A 20,934-nucleotide genomic window follows, 5' to 3' on the forward strand; every position below is an offset into this window, starting at 1 on the left:
GATTATTAATAATTTGTTATATACTATATATTTTTTAAATATGCCGTCACCCCAAACTATAATAATAATAATAATAATTTATAATTATTCATTATATATAATTGTTGATAAAAATTATGATTGATTATTCGAAATAATAATAAAATTATTATTATTGTTGTTGTTGTTTGGAGAAAAAAAAGATTAAATACATGATACAGATTAAATACTAACACGTGATACATTTCATAATAATGTAGGCTGTATTAAATAACTATATTAAATGACAACAGCAACTATTAATTATTATTATTATTATAGTTTGGGGACGACGGCATATTTAAAAAAAAAACTAAGATTAAAGGCATGATACAGATTAAATACTGACACATTAAATTGCAACAGCAACTAGTATTATTATTATTATTATTATTACTGTTGTACTTTTTTACAGAAGAAAAAAAAAAGCATATACCACTATGTGTGTGAAACAAAATAATTTAGTGAGTCTCTGGGGGATATAACGCTCCCCTCCTCCGCCATGTGATGACGGACAGACTGTATCACCGGAGCGATGCTTGAAGTCACTCTCATCAGCAACAAAGCGAAGCAACAGCAGCACTGACGTAAACCATCCACCACATCACCGGAAACATACGGACCCGAACCGACACCATATCGTCTCCTCCGCAGGACGTTTAGGATGGAAACGGAGCGCTGAGAGAGAGACTGGGATCGTGAGGATGCTCGGACTCCAATTCACGGCAACGTTTGAAATGCGCGTTAAATGGAGACTCATGACGAGAGATGCTGCAGGGTGCCGCATTGCCTGGCCGCTTGACGATGGTAGGATAGAGCAGCGCTTTTAACCGTGATGCTCGTTCTTAGATGCTTTCGGGGTGGGATTTGTAGTCGATTGAACGCCTCAGATTTGATCATACGCAAACTAAGACGATTTCAGCCTGCTTAAGCCATACGTGCATATACACGTATACAATCGATGAGCACGACCAGATGAATGTATGTGAATTTACGTTGCAGAACAAGCATTAATAACCCCACAATACAGGTGAACTCAGATGGAGTATATGAGGTGAACTAACAGTGTCGTAGCTTACACTCAGGACCATCTCCAAAGTCAGGTTTTTATTTGCAAGCACTGCAGCGATAGGGCTCTTTATGATTGGTATTTTCATCATCAGTCACATAGGGAATATATAGTGATAGTATATAGAGTACAGTATAGTCAGTCTTGGTCCAGTGCAAGGACAATGACTCATTTACAGGCAGGCCTGTCTCCAGAAACCCTGGAGAAAGCCAAGGTGGAGTTAAAGGAGAACCCCGACACTTTGCATCAGGACATACAGGAGGTGAGGGACATGATCATCACCCGTCCAGACATTGGCTTTCTCAGGACAGATGATGCTTTCATCCTGCGCTTTCTTAGAGCCCGGAAATTTAACCATTTCGAGGCCTTCCGCCTCCTGGCCCAGTACTTTGAGTACCGGCAACAGAACCTAGATATGTTCAAGAACCTCAAAGCCACCGATCCGGGGATCAAGCAGGCTCTGAAGGATGGATTTCCCGGGGTTCTGTCCAATTTGGATAGATACGGGAGGAAGATTCTGGTTCTGTTCGCAGCAAACTGGGATCAGAGCAGGTAAGGTGCTATTGGATTTTGGCTAATCGTGGGTAATGACGCACACTGTAAGAGCTGTCTTTTCAGCACAAGTCTTCTATCATTCACTAGAGCATGATGTTGAGCCATTACTGGATGTGAAGTGTTACCTTTTACTTAAACTTAACATTACAGTGTTACACATATTCCATGTTATTATTTCTATATGGGTCAATGACAAATAAGGATCCGAGATGTTAAAAAACTAATTCTTAGAAATGTAATGTTGGTTTCATATACTTTTAAAGAACATTTATACAATTTCCTACAGCAAATTTGATTTACCATTCCAAATGATGGTGTCCGCCAGTTGACAGAACTTTAAGAGACATTTTAACCATTGAGGGTGTGATCTTCCAAGACTGACCCCTGATGACCTTTGACCTGACCCAGTATTTTACATGGTTATCCTTTACATTGTGTTTTTATTTACAGTATGACAACATAAATGCACCAAGTACTTGTGGAATATTTGCTGTCATCTTCTATTTTAAAGAAGTGATCAAAATCTCAAAATGTACTGTCTTATTTAAAAATAAATAAATATGACCTTGACATACAGTCATGACAGTTTAAGGGTCTCTGGTTTGTTGTCACATGACAAAATAGCTACATGGATGTAAAACACACTGACTTTGATTAGGCAAATAGGAGGTATTTATGCATTTGGTAATGCATTTTTGAACCGTTGATCCAGACTAAAGCAATTTTACCCATATATAGCCTCATTTAGTAATGTTTCAGCTTAGTGGTTAACAGCCATAGGCTTGGCTGAGAGTTCAGATCCAACAAGGGTTAATCTATCATCTATGTGACCTTGAGTAAAACACTTCATCCCAGGTTACTCCAGGGACAATGTCCATACAATAAATGCACTGTAAGTGTTCTACTAAATGACACATTATGAAATCAAATAAATAATATTTCTTAAAGTGTAATCAAGCTATTTATTTCATCAGTAAGTGTATTGTGGGTTGTGTGTATCAACTGTAACATAAATACTAGTATGTGAGCTTAAATGTGGCCTAAAGTTCCTTTACTTCCTTTGTAACTCAGCATGAATTTATACCACAAATCCAAGACTTCAGTAAATATACAGTGGCCTCAACAATCTTTGGACAAATAAAGGAATAATTCACCCAAAAATGAAAATTTGCTGAACTTTTTTGACCATTCTAGATATATTAGTAGATTAGTTTGTTTCTTCACTGGAACAGATTTGTAGAAATGTAGTATTACATCACTGGCTCACCAATGGATCCACTACAGTGAATGGGTGCCATCAGTATGAGAGTCCAAACAGCTGATAAAAACATCACAATAATCCACAAGTAATCCACACAACGGCAGTCCATCAATTATCATTTTGTGAAGCAAAAAGCTGCATGTTTGTAATAAATCCATCATCAAGATGTTTTTAACTTCAAACGGTTGCTTCTGGCTAAAATATGAGTCCTCTATCTGTAATATTGCTTTCTCCAGTGAAAAAGTCACCTTGTCTAAGTTAAGAGAGGAATATGCACATATCAAGTATACTTACCAGTTAAAACACTCCAACACCATTCTAAACAAATACTTTGGTGGATTTTGATTTGAGAAGACAACAGGGGATAGACTTTTTAACTGAAAGAAGCTAACAAATAAACTATCGACATATTTTGGCCTGAAGCAACATTTTAAAGTTAAAGCGTCTTGATGGATTTGTTTCTTACAAAGATGCAACATTTCACTTAACAAGATGGACTGGAGTCATATGGATTAATTGTGGATTATTGATGTTTTCATCAGCTGTTTGGACTCATTCTGACGGTACCCATTCACTGTAGAGAATCCATTGGTGAGCAAGTAACGTAATACAAAATTTCTCTAAATCTGGTCTGATGAAGAAACAAACTCATCTATATCTTGTTTGGCCTGATGATGAATAATTTTTCAACACATTTCAATTTTGAGGTGAATTATTTTTAGTTAAATAATTTTTCGAACAAAAAGCTCAGGTATTTTGTAAATTGTATAATAAAATTGTACAATTTGAAGTGTCAAAATTTTGGGGGGGTAAATGGCAAATATATGCTTTCATTTGTTTAGGCACCGTGCATTGATGTATAAGATTGCTTAAATGATATATGTATTTCTTCAAATGTAATTTGTTTTTATGTTGTGAGAAATCATGCCGATAACTGTTGGCGTTTACTCTCACCTCTTTGGACTGGAGAGTACATAGTGCTCGAGTCCATATCAAACAGCTTTTGAATTAATGCCAGTCACACTATTGCCTCAGATGGCAGGGCTCTTGGCATCCTCTCACAGGAACAATGTGTGATGAACACTAGGGTCAAGTCGTGCCTGATTTGCTACATTTATTGCAGCATTATGGGAAATGTAAAGCCCTGTAGAAGTTTAAATACAAATTCTGACTACTACGAAGCAAACTTAGTAACTATATGAGAAAATGTCATGTGTCATTAAAAAATAGTGCACATTTAGAGTTTGTTTGCAAATCTTCTTAAAGGCTTGTGTTTATCTGCAGGTACACTTTTGTGGATATTCTGCGAGCTATTTTACTTTCTCTGGAGGCAATGATAGAAGACCCCGAGCTACAAGTAAATGGATTTGTCTTGATCATTGACTGGAGTAACTTCACTTTCAAGCAAGCTTCCAAGTTAACTCCAAGCATGCTGAGATTGGCAATTGAGGGCCTGCAGGTAACACTACTGTCTGTTTTTAATCTAATGTTTATATCGAAAAATCAACATGGATATCACAATGCATTCTTGTACCTTCATGCATCTAAATGGGTGTTCTTGGAAGCAATGGAACATCAAATATGTAATGTTCATGAAGTGTGCTTCAGGCTTGAATAATGAGAACTGCGTCATATTGATCAAACTAAAAAGCAGCCAAAATGGCTGGATGTGCAAAAAAGAGCAATGCATTGGGAAATGTCTATAGTGTGTGCTAATAGTTTGGAGGTATTCAAGTTCTTTTTATATTAGTAAGCATCTTTTCTGAGATCCATTCTCTTTCATTGTAATGAAGTAAAACACATTTTTGACATTTATTAGTGGTGTTCAATAAGCATCACTATTATAATTGCTCATACTTGGGTATAAGGATTTAAATAAATCCTTAAAGGAATAGTCCTAATTTACTCACCCTCATGCCATTCCAAACCTTTATGACATAAAAGAAGATATTTTGAGAAATGTCTCAGTGTTTTTTGTTCATATAATTAAAGTTAGTGCAGTCCAGTTTTGTTTTAGACCCCGTTGATTTTCACTGTATGGACAAAAATAGTTGAAATTTCTTTTACATATCTGTTTTTGTGATATGCGAATGAAAGAAGTACAGACTTGAAATGTCATTAAAGTAAATTTGATGGCATTTTTAGCGAACTATACCTCATGCCATTTTGTTTGTGTTACCTGAAATTTGCAGCTTATTGCATTCTCTTAATTTTCTAAGAGTCTGGACCAACATTTTATACCTTGTGGATGATAAAACGAGCAAAACTGTCCCGCAGTGACCGCAGTGTTGACCGCAACCGCAGTCCGATGACCGCAGTGTTTTGCACATACACTCACATTGCATAAAATGTACAACTTCCAATATTTTAACATCATTACTAAACATAACCGAGCAGCAATAGTCCATTGTGCTATAAAATGGTCACTGTGCATTTAACAATAGCTAATCTGCACACAGACATCATCCATTTCCAGAAGCAGCCTCTTGAAAGCTCTCATTTAGACATCGCTCCTTTGAGGAGGGCTTGGGTCTGATATGACATGTAGGCAGTGCAGAGTGAGGCCTGTTGACTGAATATTAATGCGGGTCCATGATGAGCCTATTCCACATTCCAGTGCCTCTTCAGACAGATTAGCTGGTGAATAATTGATCGCCACCATTAGCATCTTGCATCCACAATGTGCTGTTCACATTGAGTGGGACATCTCTTTTGTAGCCGTTTGAAAGGGAAACAATAGCGTAGATTGAGGGAAAACAGCCACAGCTAATTAGTTACAGTTCAAAAGAGTCCTCAGCAGCAAGCTTGTCAGCAGAAGTCAGGATTTACATATGTAAATATTTACAGGAATCCAGATTTTTTTACTTTTTGATCAGATTTGCATGCATAAAAATGTACAAAGAGTGACTTAAATGGATTCACAGATATACACTACTGTTCAAAAGTTTGGGGTTAGTATGATTATTCTTTTTAAAAAGGAATTAATGCTTTTATTCAGCAAGGATGCATTAAATTGATCAAAAGTAAAAAGTGATTAATCGCATCCAAAATAAAAGTTTTTGTTCACACAGTATATGTGTGTGTACTGTGTATATTTATTATGTATATATAAACACACGCCCATGCATGTATATATTTAAGAAAAATATGTTACGTTTATATAATAAATATTTATATATAATATAAATTATATGGATATAAATATGTACATGTAAATACATGTAAATATTTTCAAAATACATACTGTAGGAGACGTAGGAGAATTCCAATAGACAGTCTTTAATAATCCCACACAGGACAGGCAGGAAAACACACGTATCACATAGGGTTGACATTTAACACAGCATGCTAGACACAGGAAACACTGGGTTTAAGTACACGACTAAACGAGGGGATGACGAGACACACCTGGACTCAATGAAACAATAGGAACAGAAAGGAAACCAAATATGGGCATGTCACACACGAGGGACAACTAGGTCATGGAAGGCACATGGGGAGAAAAACACAACACAGACAGTCCATATTTCTGACATATCTCCCCCCTCCTGGAAGGTGTGTCCTCGCGCCGAAGAAACAACAGAAGGAGGGAAGGTTGGGAAGTTGGGAGGAGGCTCAGGAGGAGGACGGACACCCGGGAGGGGGCTGGCAGACAGAGTCCAGGGAGATGACGACGGGGGGAGGAGCCAAGGAGGAAACAGGAGGAGCCAGGGCAGATCAGATGGAGGGAGGAGCCAAGGAGGAAACAGGAAGGACTTGGAGCATGCGGCTCCAGGTGGGACCCAGGCCACAGCCATAATGGCGACCCACGGTGGAGCCGACGGAGGGAGGAGCCATGGAAGAGGAAGGGCTGACGACTCCAGGGGGCCGACCAATGGCGGCGGAGCAGGTGGCGGAGGAGACCGAGGTGGAGAGACGATGAACCAGAGAGCCAAGGCGGAGCAGATGGCTCAGGAGACTGATATGGAGGCAGGGATCCAGAAGGCCGCGGTGGAGCCGGAGCGACAGAGGACCAAGATGGAGCCAAAGGAAAGGAGGAGCCTGACGGGGACGGAGGGACGAGGTGCAGCTGGAGGAGTGGAGCCCCGAGGCGCAGGATGGTCAATGACAGACCAAGGCGGAGCCGGAGGGACGAGGGAGCCCGGTGGAGCCAGTGGCCCCGGCGGAGAAGAGGGAGCTAGGAGCCATGGTGGACCCGCTGGGTCGACAGGCTGAGGCGGAGCCCAGGGCTTAGAGGCTGGAGGCGGAGGCAAGGGATTCTCCAGCCACGGTGACGATGGAGAATGGCAGACCCGCGGAGCTCATACCGTACAGATGGTGGGCTGAGGGTGAGCAGAGGGGCTGCCAGACGACAGCGGTGGAGGAGGCAGGAGCAGGCCGGTGGGCAGGCATTTGTGAGCTCTCTCTGGGATGGACAGGGAAACAGGAGCCCTCTCTGGGCTAAACTCAGGAACGGGAGGGACAGAGGTCACCGACGGAGGAGGGAAGAGAGGGGGCAGGTCAGTATACAAGTCAATAAAGTCTTCCATTCACCCAAATCCCTTCTCAGCTCACCCTCAGCCACAGTGCAGGTGTCCACGGCTTTCTCTCTCGTGGCGGGCGTTATAGCCGGCTCTCGCACCTGGTCTGACACTCCGTGAGGCTCTGGCTCCGTGGCGATCCTCAGCTCTGTCGCACTCCTCGGTGATGGCTCATCAGTCACGACGGGCTCTGGCTCTCCATCGGTGGTAGGCTTGGGCTTGGGCTCCGCACAGCGGGGAGATGGTGGGCTGGGCACTGGGTCTGGCTGTGTTCTGGATCGGGGGTAGACGCTCTCCAGACACCGGATGATAGCCTCCCTCCAGCACAGTCCGGTGGTGTCTGGGAGATCGACGGGGCGGTAGTAGTTGGCCCCGATCCAGAACAGGGAGTTCAGAGCAGCGTCGTCGTTAAAATGGCCGTTAAAATGGCAAGCTGGCTGAACTCCACAGCATACTCCAAGAGGGAAAGGTCCTTGCGGGCGAGGGAGGTAAACTTAGCAGCGAGGGAATCCATGGGGAACACAGCGAAAACAGAAAACAAACACTGTAAAAATGCAAAAAAAAAAAAAAGGAGGGGAACAACGCAAATAAACTATTTTGTAGGTGCTGTGTTCTGCCACAACTGCTACTGCGGAGGAACGAGAAGACGAAGGAGTGCGGAGACGTAGGTGAATTCCAATAGACAGCCTTTAATAATCCATACAGGGGAAACACAGGACAGGCAGGCACACACACGTAGCACATAGGGTTGAAGTTTAACACAGCACGCTAGACACAGGAAACACTGGGATTAAGTACACGACTAAACAAGGGGACGACGAGACACACCTGGAATGAAACAATAGGAACAGGAAGGAAACAAAATATGGGCATGTCACACACGAGGGAAAACTAGGACATGGAAGGCACATGGGGAGAAAAACACAATACAGACAGTCCATATTTCTGACATATACACAGTACACACAGATATATTATGTAAATAAAAACTTTTATTTTGGATGCGATTAATCGCGATTAATCATTTGACAGCACTAATATAATATATATATATCAATTATTAATGCAACTTCAAAGAAAAATTGCATCATGGTTTCACAAAAATATTTTTCATCATTGATAATAATAAGAAATATTTCTTGAGCACCAAATCAGCATATTATAATTATTTCTGAAGGATCATTTGACACTGAAGACTAGAAAAATATCTGCTGAAAAAAAATTCAGCTTTGCCATCACAGGAATAAATTCTAACTTCAATGTATTACAACAGAAAAAAGTTATTTTAAATTGTAATAATATTTCAAATTTTTTACAGCATTTTTGATTAAATAAATGCAGCCTTGGTAAGAAAAAGAGACTTCTTTCAAAAACATTAACAAATCTTAACTTTTGAAGAGCAGTGTATGCTGACAGCATTTCCTAAATGCTTATAGGTCAGAAGATGAATGCTAGAATGAGAGGTGGGATGCCCCATGGTTGTATTTTGACACAGACCCACAGTATGTACATTGAGTCATTAAACATGACGTTTAGAGCCGGAGGGGAAATCGCACAGCTCTCCGACCCAAAAGTGCAGGGTCACGTGAAGCGTTACATCAATCTGATGGATGGCATTGTTCATATGGACATCTGCCTGTCTTAATCACCAATGTAATGAAGCATCAAAACCGTTTTTTGATGGCTCAGTGCTTTTTGGTGTTTTAGCTTAGTTTATTGTCATATCATTGAGTCAACACATATGACAGATAGATACAGAGTGACAGAAACAGTAAGAATAGAAGAATGTGGACAGAAGGAAGAGGAGAGAATATATAAAGTCCCTTATGTTCTCTGCTCATTTTAATTTTTTTTCTGTTGAGTCCATTTGATGAACTAGAATCTGTTGCTATTGAAAATGGCTTTTTTTTCTGGCAGAAACTATCATGTGTTTTAACAAGGTTGAAAAAAAAGAACTAATGGATTCTTCTCAGACATCTTCATGGTTTGCAGGCAATGGCCATTTTGTGTTATTTGAGGTAATATGTGTTTATTGTTCAATTTACAGTAGATGCATCTATCATATAAGCTCCCTAGCAAATGGTGGTTCAGAAAAGAACACTTGATGCACAGAAAATGGCTGTTCTTAGCAAAATCAATAAACAGAAACATACTCCTGAGTCGAATAGAGAAAGTGGTCTTGGCTTTCCTGGAGCAGTGCTTTGTTGTTCCAGCCTCTGTTGTTTGCTTCTGTGCTTTGGACATGCCTTTTGTCTCTCTTAGTCTTGAGAAATAACCCATGCTTGGCAGCCAATCACAATGGGCCAATCTTCCCCAGCCCACCCCATGCCGAGTTTCCCTGGCAACCTGTCCAACCGCCATGCTATGCACCCTCCAGATGGGCTGTGCTCACAGAGAGAGACGCACTCATGTCACTCAGCTACTGTGGCCGTATATGCGTGTTTCTATGTAGGGCACTGAAAGTGCATCTTAGAAAGCACAAGTTCATTGTGCTGACAGACTGACATGCATCACATTGTTGCATTCCCATAAAAAAGTCATTTTATTGCACTGTAAAGGTTTTTTACTGCTGAGACTGACAGTTGTTGGAGTATCAGCAACAATTATTATTATTGTTGTTATTATCATTAATAATAATAATAATAATATTTAAATTTTTATTTTATTTTATTTTATTTTTTGGAGTATCAGTAACAATTATTATTATTGTTATTGTTATTATTATCATTAATAATAATAATAATATTTTATTTTATTTTAAAGTTGTGTGTATGCAGTTTAATAAAAAAATGAATACAGACAACCAGATATAGTTAATTAAACCCAACTTGACTATTTTGATGAACTTTTTTGTTTTTATTGACATTTTTATTACACTGTAAGTTTATTATTATTATTATTATTATTATTATTATTATTATTTTTGCTTGTCTGGTGTCAGTTGTTGAAGTATCAGCAATGATTTTATTTAATATAATAATAATAATAATAATAATAATATGTTATTTATATAGTGCATTAAATTAAATTAAATTAAATTTTATTTTATTTTATTTTATTTTATTTTAATTGTTGGTATTAGTTGTGTACTTTTTTATTGCACTGTAAAGGGTTTTTTATTGCTAAATTAAATTAAATTAAATTAAATTAAATTTTATTTTATTTTATTTTATTTTATTTTAATTGTTGGTATTAGTTGTGTGTACTTTTTTATTGCACTGTAAAGGGTTTTTTATTGCTTGTCTGGGACTGATGTCAGTTGTTGGAGTATTAGCAATTATTATTCTACTTTAATATTACTATGAGTGCTGTTTTATTTTATTTTATTTTTTGGTAACTTATTCAACAGATAGATTTAAAGTCCTTTCAGTGGCACACGAGCATTACACCTTTGCCACAAGTAATGTCTCTTATAGAATGTAACTTCTCTTAAAGGGATAGTTCACCCAAAACTACAATTCTGTCATCATTTACTCATTCTCATTCATTTTTGGCTGAACTACGAAATAAAGGTTTTTAAAATAACCATTTTGTTCTCATTGCGCAAGAACATTTTAGTACTCTAAAGAACATTGGACATTGAATAAAGAAACTTTATTCTTAAGAGTATAGTGCTTTAAATTATTTCCAACACCAATGCATTCTTCTTAATTGGTGTTACCCAATCCAAAGAGATTTCATTCAAGTTCATTGTCTTTGCTTGAACATGTATGTGCTCAGGGCATGAGGTCTGTGCAATATTTATAGTGCCCAGCAGTCTTTGTCCCATAAGCAAATAGAGCAAAGCGTGATCCAGGGAAGAGGGCCCTTCCCAGTCCCTATTTAATCAACAGAGCAACTTGCACATGGAAAGAGTTTGCATCTCTTATGTCAGTTGGTTCGACTGGCTCATCTGGATGCTAAGTTCCACTGCTGCCTCCCAGAAAGCAGAGAGCTTCTATGCGTCTTGCTTATCTGGGAAACGGCACTAGACATATCTGGGCCTGCAGCACTGGAGTTAGACTAATGTATTTCAATCTTTCTGCTTTCAAATTTCATGTTTAATTCACTGCTACTTGCTGTTTCTTTGCAATTCATTTGTGGAATTTACTAGCAATTTTTTAGTTAAATCTACACCTTTTTAGTGTAGACTGCAATTCAGCTAGAACTGAGCCCCAGCTTAATCCTGAGAACTCGTGTCTGTTAACTTTTACATTTAATAATGCTTTTTCATCATTGCAGGATCAGACGATGTGAATTCTGAATTTTAGAATCCAGCAAGAGAGCATTATGGCAGCTTCCCCTCCCCCGTTACCTCTGTCTCCTCCCACTGTCACACTACAGGGGCACAGATCAATCGAGTTTCACCAGCTCACACCAGAGTTTAGCTATTCATGTTTAATGCAGCTGAGACCTTTATCTCGCTCAGTAGCAGCAGGGTCTCAGAGCAGAGATATCATCGTGTGTACTGACACCACCTGCTAGCAAATGCCTTATAGCCCCTCCTTTGAAGCACCGGCCAATCGGCATGCGTTTGCACCATCACTTGCTTCTGTGTCAGATCCAGTGCCAGATCTGCTGCCGGACACTGTCCTGTGGGCCGCGGTGGCTACGGCCCGCTTGCTTGCAGCTGTCCATCATCGGCATTACGCCAGTGGCACCAACAACACAGTTCTGTTATGATATGAGAGTCAATGAGAAGCAGTAAACAAGGCCATGATGTGATGATGGCACTGAATTAAAAAAATTGGGCATCTTGAGCACCAAATCATCATATGTGACCCTGGACCACAAAAAATGTCGCACGGTGTATTTAATAGCCAACAATACATTGTATGGGTCAAAATTATCTATTGCTATTTTATGCCAAAAATCATTAGGATATTAAGTAAAGTTCATGTTCCATGAAGATATTTTGTCAATATCCCACGTAAATATATCAAAACTTAATTTTTGATTAGTAATATGCATTGCATAGAACTTAATTTGGACTTTAAAGGCGATTTTCTCAATATTTAGATTTTTTGGCACCCTCAGATTCCAGATTTTCAAATAGTTGTATCTCGGCCAAATATTGTCCTCTCCTAACAAAGCATACATCAATGGAAAGCTTATTTATAGCTTTCAGATGATGCATAAATCTCAATTTTAAAAAATTGAGCCTTATGACTGGTTTTGTGGTCCAGGGTCACATATTAGAATGATTTCTGAAGGATCGTGTGACACTGAAGACTGGAGTAATGATTCTGAAAATTCAGCTTGTTTGGCATCACAGGAATAAATTACATTTTAAAATATATTCAAAAAAGTCTCAATATGACTGTTTTTACTCTATTTTTTGTTCAAATAAATGCAGCCTAAGCATGAGGAGCTGCTTTCTCATGACTTAACTAGATACAAGTTTACATTCTGTAACCTGGGACTTGTAAGTCTTTACCGTCATTACTTACGTCTTGATTTTTGTGAGCTTAGCGAACGACCGCAAGACAGCATCATTATGAAGCTTCCCGGAACCCTTGCAGTCAGCTTTATGAATATGGATTACTGTTCAGGGCAGATTAGTGAACACAGCAAAGTATTTATCAACTTCAGCAGTGTGATATCAGGAGAAATGGGAATTATGCCCGCTTTTTGGTGTAATCCTCTGTGGAATCATGAACTTGTCTCAAGGTACTACAAATGAGCATCAGTAACTCTTAAATCTAAGGTTGTGTGGGGAGAGGTGGTCATTGGTGTCACGTAATCTGATTTTATTCTCCTCACAAATCCTAGCAATTACAAAATATGCATAAACATTCATTTACATAAAATTACACACACTGTACATTTTCAAGTAGTAAATACAACAAGGATTATTGGAGTATATTTTACAAGAATATACTATTTCAGTTTCTCTACTTCAAAATTTCACAATTCTGTGTGTTGTTTCTTATGCTCTACTAGCAATTTCTGAGTGAAAATTGTTTATACCACCATTTTTTTCAGTGTACAGTCTGGTTTAATTTTAAGCAAAAGTGAGTGAACTAGTTAAATGTTTTATTTTATTTTATTTAATATTTCATTTTAATTGATTTTATATTTTATTTCATTCTTTTATTTTCAGCTTTATTTCAGTTATTCTATACAATTTTTTTATAGTTTTAATTGTAATTTGAAAGTTTGATAAAATATTATTTATATAATAATATTTTATAAGTATGTTAAATATGATAATAAATTTAGTTTATTTATTTTCTCTACTACCCACAGGATAGCTTTCCAGCAAGGTTTGGAGGGATTCATTTTGTCAACCAACCTTGGTACATCCACGCTTTGTACACAGTCATCCGGCCTTTCCTCAAGGACAAAACAAGAAAAAGGGTGAGAGTACTTTTTAATTTTCAGACTTTTCTGAAATCAGTTTTATCACATATAATTGTTAACTGTTCTGTTTATGTACATGTGATGTGATAAACACTAAAATATACAGGCTTTTAATGTTCATGCAAAAAAATGCACAATGCAATGCCACAGAATTTAATGCAAACCACTGAATGATAAACAGTACAAGCTGCAGCTTACAGTTACTATGAAAAAATAACCTGGCAAATAACAATATTTTATGTGTTGTATATTTAGATTTTCATGCATGGAAACAATCTGAACAGCTTGCACCAGCTGATCTTGCCTGAGATTCTGCCGTCTGAGCTGGGTGGCATGCTGCCTCCTTACGACATGGGCACCTGGGCCAGAACGTTGCTTGACCACGCATATGACGAGGAGACGGACTACTGCCCCGAATCCTATACCTTGTCTGTCAAAGACCTGGAGAAAGACCTGTCCCCCAAAACTATGAAGAGGTCTGTTACTTGATGTTCAAGCTTTTCAGTGCATCTATTTATCTATTTTTGCAGTTTTATTTAGCATAGTGGAATGTTTTAGAATTTAATGCAAACCACTGAATGATAAACAGTACAAGCTGCAGCTTACAGTTACTATGAAAAAATAACCTGGCAAATAACAATATTTTATGTGTTGTATATTTAGATTTTCATGCATGGAAACAATCTGAACAGCTTGCACCAGCTGATCTTGCCTGAGATTCTGCCGTCTGAGCTGGGTGGCATGCTGCCTCCTTACGACATGGGCACCTGGGCCAGAACGTTGCTTGACCACGCATATGACGAGGAGACGGACTACTGCCCCGAATCCTATACCTTGTCTGTCAAAGACCTGGAGAAAGACCTGTCCCCCAAAACTATGAAGAGGTCTGTTACTTGATGTTCTAGCTTTTCAGTGCATCTATTTATCTATTTTTGCAGTTTTATTTAGCATAGTGGAATGTTTCAGTATTATTTATATACATTATTATAGTATTTATGAATATATTAAATTAGCTTTTATTTTTATATTTTCAGATTTTTGTATTTTGTTGTAATTTTTCTTGTAATTTATTGGCTTTGTTTTCTATATATTTTATTTAGCTTAGTTTATTTTTAATTCATTTTTTAGTTTTAGTAAATGTAATACTTCAACTTATTTTTTCAACTTATTTAACTTTATTTCAGTCAGTTGCCAAGGCAAAATGTTTAGTTTTTAAGTTTTTTAAGTTTCAGTTTCATATAACGTTATTTTATTTGATATATTCTATTTTCAGCTTTATTTTAGTTACGCCAAACAATTTTTAATAGTTTTCATTTGAATTTTAGTTAACCTGAACACTGGTGCTCATTGAAACAAGCACGTGAGGTCACCAAATTGGCCATATTATGTATGTTGTTGTTTATTTCTAATACGCTTGTTGAATGACATCATTTGGTGGCTTGCCATGGAAACAGCATTTGCTTGTTCGCAGTCTTCATTCAAGTAGAATTATCAAGAGAGTCGCTCTGGATAATAAAAATAAGCAGCTTTGCTAGGGACGTAAAAGAAGCTGTAGCATTTGTCAAAGGAGTCACATTTGAGCTGCACACTGTATGTTTCTTCTTGGTTATGGTGCTTAGCAACCGACTCCCTAGTTTTATGATAAAATGCAGCTCTTCTTAATAAAATAAGCATTTTGGGATGATCTTACAGTCTGGGTTTGACCCAGTGACTTGAGCTTGTTTCACTGATCAAGACAGGGTGAGGTGTCTCGACTTGCTGGGCCATGAAATAAGCATGAGGGAGTGAAGTCGCTGCCGTGAGCTGCGTTAAATTATGCACTGTCTATACATGGACACATATAGAGAGTAAAAAAAACACACGTTATAGAGGTTTACCTGTGGCAAACATCTTACTTTCTTTCTTTGCCTTCTGCATCTTGGGCTGTACTTGTACAGAGATGTTGGCTACCAAATATAGCAGTTTGCAATGGCTTCTTGGCTCTCACATTTAAAGCAACTGTTTGCAGTGTTTGAATTCTCCCAAAGCATCTGGGGGACGCAGTATTTGGAAGAAAGTAGGTCTTAGATGTTTTTCTATTGCTAAGATCAAAGTACTGTTCCTTAAACAGCTTTGGCTATTAAACTAAACCTCCCAGTCCGCGCATAACACATCTATGTACATAAAAAAAAAGCTTTGGCGGAATCCTGCACCCTGTATTGTGAATTATTCTCTAGTGCTGTATTATTAACATAGTTTATCATGTTTTAGATGTGGGAACAGATCGCTGGTGATGATCTATGTATATATTGATATTCAATTCCATCTATGGATGCAGTCACAATCAGGTCATATATTGGGGCTTTGGTTTACAACAGTGAGAAAATGATCCCCTTAGACTCAATTAATAATTTATTTGAGCTGTAATATAATCTGATTGAATGTAAAAATACACATTTCATCTTATCACCTATAATCTGTCATAACTAAATTGCTTGTGTGCACGGCAGTTTTTGTATAGTTTATTTTATTCAATCAAAATGTGAAAAAATAGAATTTTGGCATTTTTAAAGATTTTTTTCTTTCTAAAAATACCCAAATATTTTATGTTTTTATTCATTACCCCCATATGATAAATCATGTGTCCAGTACATGATGCATTGTTGACTATATATATGTATATATATATGTATATACATGTACATTTGTTTGTGTGTGTGTGTGTGTGTGTGTGTGTAAAAAAGTAAAATGTCCATGTGACCCTTCCAGAGCAGACAAAATGGCGAAGTGTGGTTATAATTACTCTGAATAATTTACCCTTTGGAAGATGTATATATATACTGAACAAAATTATAAACGCAACACTTTGTTTTCCAGCCTAAGGCACACCTGTGCAATAATCATGCTGTCTAATCAGCATCTTGATATGCCACACCTGTGAGGTGGATGGATTATCTCGGCAAAGGAGAAGTGCTCACTAACACAGATTTAGACAGATTTGTGAACAATATTTGAGAGAAATAGGCCTTTTGTGTACATAGAAAAAGTCTTAGATCTTTGAGTTCAGCTCATGAAAAATGGGGGCAAAAACCAAATGTGTTGCATTTATAATTTTGTTCAGTGTATATATATAATGTAAAATATAATAAAAATATAAAATAATTCTAAAAAATAATAGAAAAATATTGTATATTATTCTTTTTGCATTTATATTGTTATTATTATTATTTACCATTAGTTTCTAGTAATTCTAAAAAATCCAACTTTTTTTAATACAATCAGGCCCAAGACAATGTTTTAAGATAATCAATTAATTTGTCAGTGCAGCTGTTGTCATTTTCATACTTGCAAGATGCATCACCACTGACATTTTACTTCCAGTCAGTGATGAATCAAGCAATATATATACATATATTGTATACATATATACAATACATATATAGTATTCACTTAGTGGTTTATATTTCGACTTCCTAATACTCCCTAAAATGCCATTGTGTTAAAATGAGTGTGAGCCTAGGAATGTCTGATTTTAAAAAGCTAACACCTCCCACAATCTTCCAAAGGGTAAATTATTCAGAATAATTAAAACCACACTTCGTCATTTTGTCTGCTCTGGAAAGGTCACATGGACATCACTTGCCAACACAGTTTTCTCTTGTGTTTGCATTGGGTTGCACTCAAAAAGCATGGACAGCTTATGTACGTCATTCTGTGATTTGTTAGTTGAAAAACAATGTAGTTCATTATCCTCAAGAGATATTTTGTGTTATTATGGTTGGTAGGTTGCTGTAAGTGATTTCAGACTTTGCCACAGACATTTTTCGCTGTTTGCTGAGTCTAGGTCTGCCACAGAGACAGGTGGGATTTCTCCAGGCACACATTTCAGTTACTGCACCTTTAATTTGTTCCTTTGGGGTCTTACTGCTGTATATTTTAAAAGGCTAATTAGACCAGTCATATCTTTTAAAGTCAACACAAAAATTTTAATTATTTACTTTTTGAATAAAGGAAAGTATTTTATTGTTAATAAATACTAAGATGACATGTTCCATTACACATCCTTCACTTTAAATGCTTGTGACATGCACAATGCATCATTAAGTTGTACCGCTGAGCATACAGTGCTCTGTTTATGTACCTAAATGTTTCATTGGGGTCCAAATATCTGAGAGTGAATGTTACTATTTGGTACCCACCCATCCATTTATGTTTCATATTTGGTATGTCCTCTTTTGCTTTAAAGGAATATTTCACTCAAAAATGCAAATCTGCTGAAAATGTACTGATTCTCAGGACATCAAAGATGTAGATGAGTTTCTTCAGAACAGATTTGGAGAAATTTAGCCTTTCATCTCTTGCTCACCAATGGATCCTCTGCAGTGAATTGGTGCCGTCAGAATGACAGTCCAAACAGCTGATAAAAACATCACAATAATCCACAAGAAATCCACACGATGTCAGTCCATTGTTTCCAGCTAAAATATCCTTTATCCATAATATTGCTTTTTCCAGAGGATAAAAGTTGTCTTGTCTGAATCAGGAGAGAATTTTTACAAGCAAAAACAGTCCAAAACAGTTACAAAGAAATATTATGGTGGATTTTGATGTGAGCAGACAACAGGGAATATACTTTTTCCAGTAGAGAAAGTGTTTTTATGGATTATGGACTATCAGTATTTTGACCAGAAACAATGGTTTTCACTTCACAAGATGTTAATTGATGGACTGGAGGGGAGTAGATTACTTGTGGATTATTTTTATCAGCTGTTTGGACTCTCATTCTGCCGGCACCCATTCACTGCAGAGGATCCATTGGTGAGCAAGTGATGCAATGCTAAATAAATTTATCCAAATCACTCTCATCTAAATCTTGAATGTCTCGAAAGTGAGTACATTTTCAGCAAATTAAGATTTTTGGTTGAACTATTCCTGATTTTCTTATTTGATTAGTAGCCTAGAAATATTACACATTATACATTCTTTAAAATATTTAGTAATAATTTAAAGAATGTAATACATTTTTTCGAATAAATGTCATTACTTTTCTCGTTTATTTTGAGGTTTAGATTCAATTTTGTATCCTGGATTTTCAGTGCACTCTCAGGATTTTTCATTTCTCAGTTGTGCATCTTGAAATCCGGTTCATTCATATTTTATTTATACCCACAGGTCCCAGTCCGTGGTGGAACCAGGTGTCCTGAAACGACCAGAAAAAGTGAAAAGCGAAGAAGAAAACATGCAGCCGCTGCTTTCTCTGGACTAAAGCTTTTAATTCCCCAGGCAACAAGGAAACGTCAAGCCCAGTACGCTGGGGAGGAGCGCACCTTGTTAACGCAAGAAAAAAAAATGTACAAAGAAAGGAAATGTTAAAAAGCGAAAGAACACACGAACAGCCTCCAGGAACACTGCAGAGAGCTGCCAGTTAAAATCATATTTTTGAAGCAAAGAGCTAACGGCGGGCGTCCGTATGTAATTGTCAAGTGCCAATTCAAATTTGTAAATACACTTCAGTTCTAGACGTGAGATTGAGGGAGTAATTGTGATATGAACCTGTAAAGACTGCTGTGAATATCCTTTGTGTGCTTCTCGTGATTATTATGTAGAACATGGTACTGTAGGATGGATAATCATGCTTATAAAGATTCACAAGCTTTGGGGTATCCTACATTTATAATCCCCAAATCAAGAGTCGCTCAGGAGTATTTGGAAAGGAACACATAAAGAGTCAGACAGGCATAAGCTACTTCCATTAAAGAAAACACCATCGTTGGTTTCAGTGTTTCACAGCAAATACCCCTTTACGAAGAATTTACGGATTTTTCTAACGAGCGTTTGCTAATATTATTTTACCACAACGTAAGCGGTGTTTTCCGTTTGGTATTCTTATATCCCAGAGGGGTTGAGTCACATTTAGTAGGCTTTAGCTGATTCTTCACTGATGGCCTTGTTGTTTACACTTTGTCGTAGAGCCGTGGAATATCGCTTTATTTTGTAAACCATTTCCATATTAGGCTAAGTTGGTTTCCAAGGCATTTGTATTCATACCGAAGACCAGATAGAGTAAAACAAAATACCGTCTTTGCAATCTTTCCAACTTCAGAGTCACTGCTTCTGAAGTTAAAGAAATAGATCACCCAAAAATTAGAATTCTCTGTTTATTTACTCACCTTACGTCATTGCAAAAAATAATATGAAGTGTTATTTTAGTATCACTGAGATACTATTATAGTTTAGTAATATTTTTATTATTTTATTAACTAAATGAATAGTTTAAAAACTATATGTGTTGATATATTTAATATACTGTATATGTTTCCAATATGTTGATATTTTTCCATGAAACATGAAAGGAGAGTTTTGGGGAGTTTGGAACAACACACTCACAGGGTGAGTAAGACGGTACATTCATTTTCAGTCGCTCTATTCCTTTTAAAGTATTATTTAAAATTCTTCAGTATTACAAAAATGGAATTAAACTGTAACACTAACACTGCGGTTGACACAGAGCCATAAAAAGGTGTTGTACAGTGACACATGCTAGTGCATGCTTCCACACGCTTATCTTGGTCATCTTATGGTTTAGATCGTGTGAAAATAGTTCACTCTAAATTATCAGCTGTTTTATGGAATGCTGTGTTGTCATTAGTCTTTGGCAATAGGTTTTTTTTTTTTTTTACAGCAGTTTAGTTTCAAGCCCAAATGAGTGAATTTAAAAGAATTTGTCAGTTTTATTTCAGGGATTTTTTTTATTATTTAAGTGTGTGTGTGTGTGTGTATGGAATAAGGGCAATATACAGTACATTTAAAATACTTAAAAGTACATTCAAATCTTCCAGGCTTCAGCTTTTTGCTGAGATTTTTCTCAATGGAAACAAATAATTACACATCCTCAAAGATCCTTTTAAACAAGTGGTACAAAATTCACAATATAAATATGTAATCAAAGCCTCAAACTTGTCTAAACTGTCAATAGGAATACTGAAGTTATCTTTCTATTTTGTGTGATACATAACGTAAAATTCTGTGGGCACAGCTTCTGTACAGTGGCTCAGTTTGGTCCTATTTTTATTTTCGTATTTCATATAAATCTACAACTCTTGAACTATTACACATGCATTGTTGTGCATATATGCTGAAACTTACAGTATGGGTGCATTGACAGCATCTAATGTCTCTTTATATACTAT

General features: G+C 37.2%; 1 protein-coding gene across 1 annotated transcript; it reads left to right on the forward strand.

Annotated features, from left to right (window-relative positions):
* Positions 1 to 519: 519 nt before the first annotated feature.
* On the forward strand, positions 520 to 19,333 carry clvs2 (clavesin 2). Its single transcript, XM_016294621.1, has 5 exons — positions 520 to 1,639; positions 4,188 to 4,362; positions 13,652 to 13,762; positions 14,021 to 14,241; positions 18,917 to 19,333. The coding sequence occupies exons 1-5, from the start codon at positions 1,251 to 1,253 to the stop codon at positions 19,008 to 19,010; spliced, it is 990 nt and encodes a 329-aa protein (XP_016150107.1). The 5' UTR covers positions 520 to 1,250; the 3' UTR covers positions 19,011 to 19,333.
* The last annotated feature ends 1,601 nt before the right edge of the window (positions 19,334 to 20,934 follow it).

This window comes from Sinocyclocheilus grahami, unplaced genomic scaffold, assembly GCF_001515645.1.
Source record: "Sinocyclocheilus grahami isolate Dianchi unplaced genomic scaffold, SAMN03320097.WGS_v1.1 scaffold321.1, whole genome shotgun sequence".
Classification (NCBI taxonomy): Eukaryota; Metazoa; Chordata; class Actinopteri; order Cypriniformes; family Cyprinidae; genus Sinocyclocheilus; species Sinocyclocheilus grahami.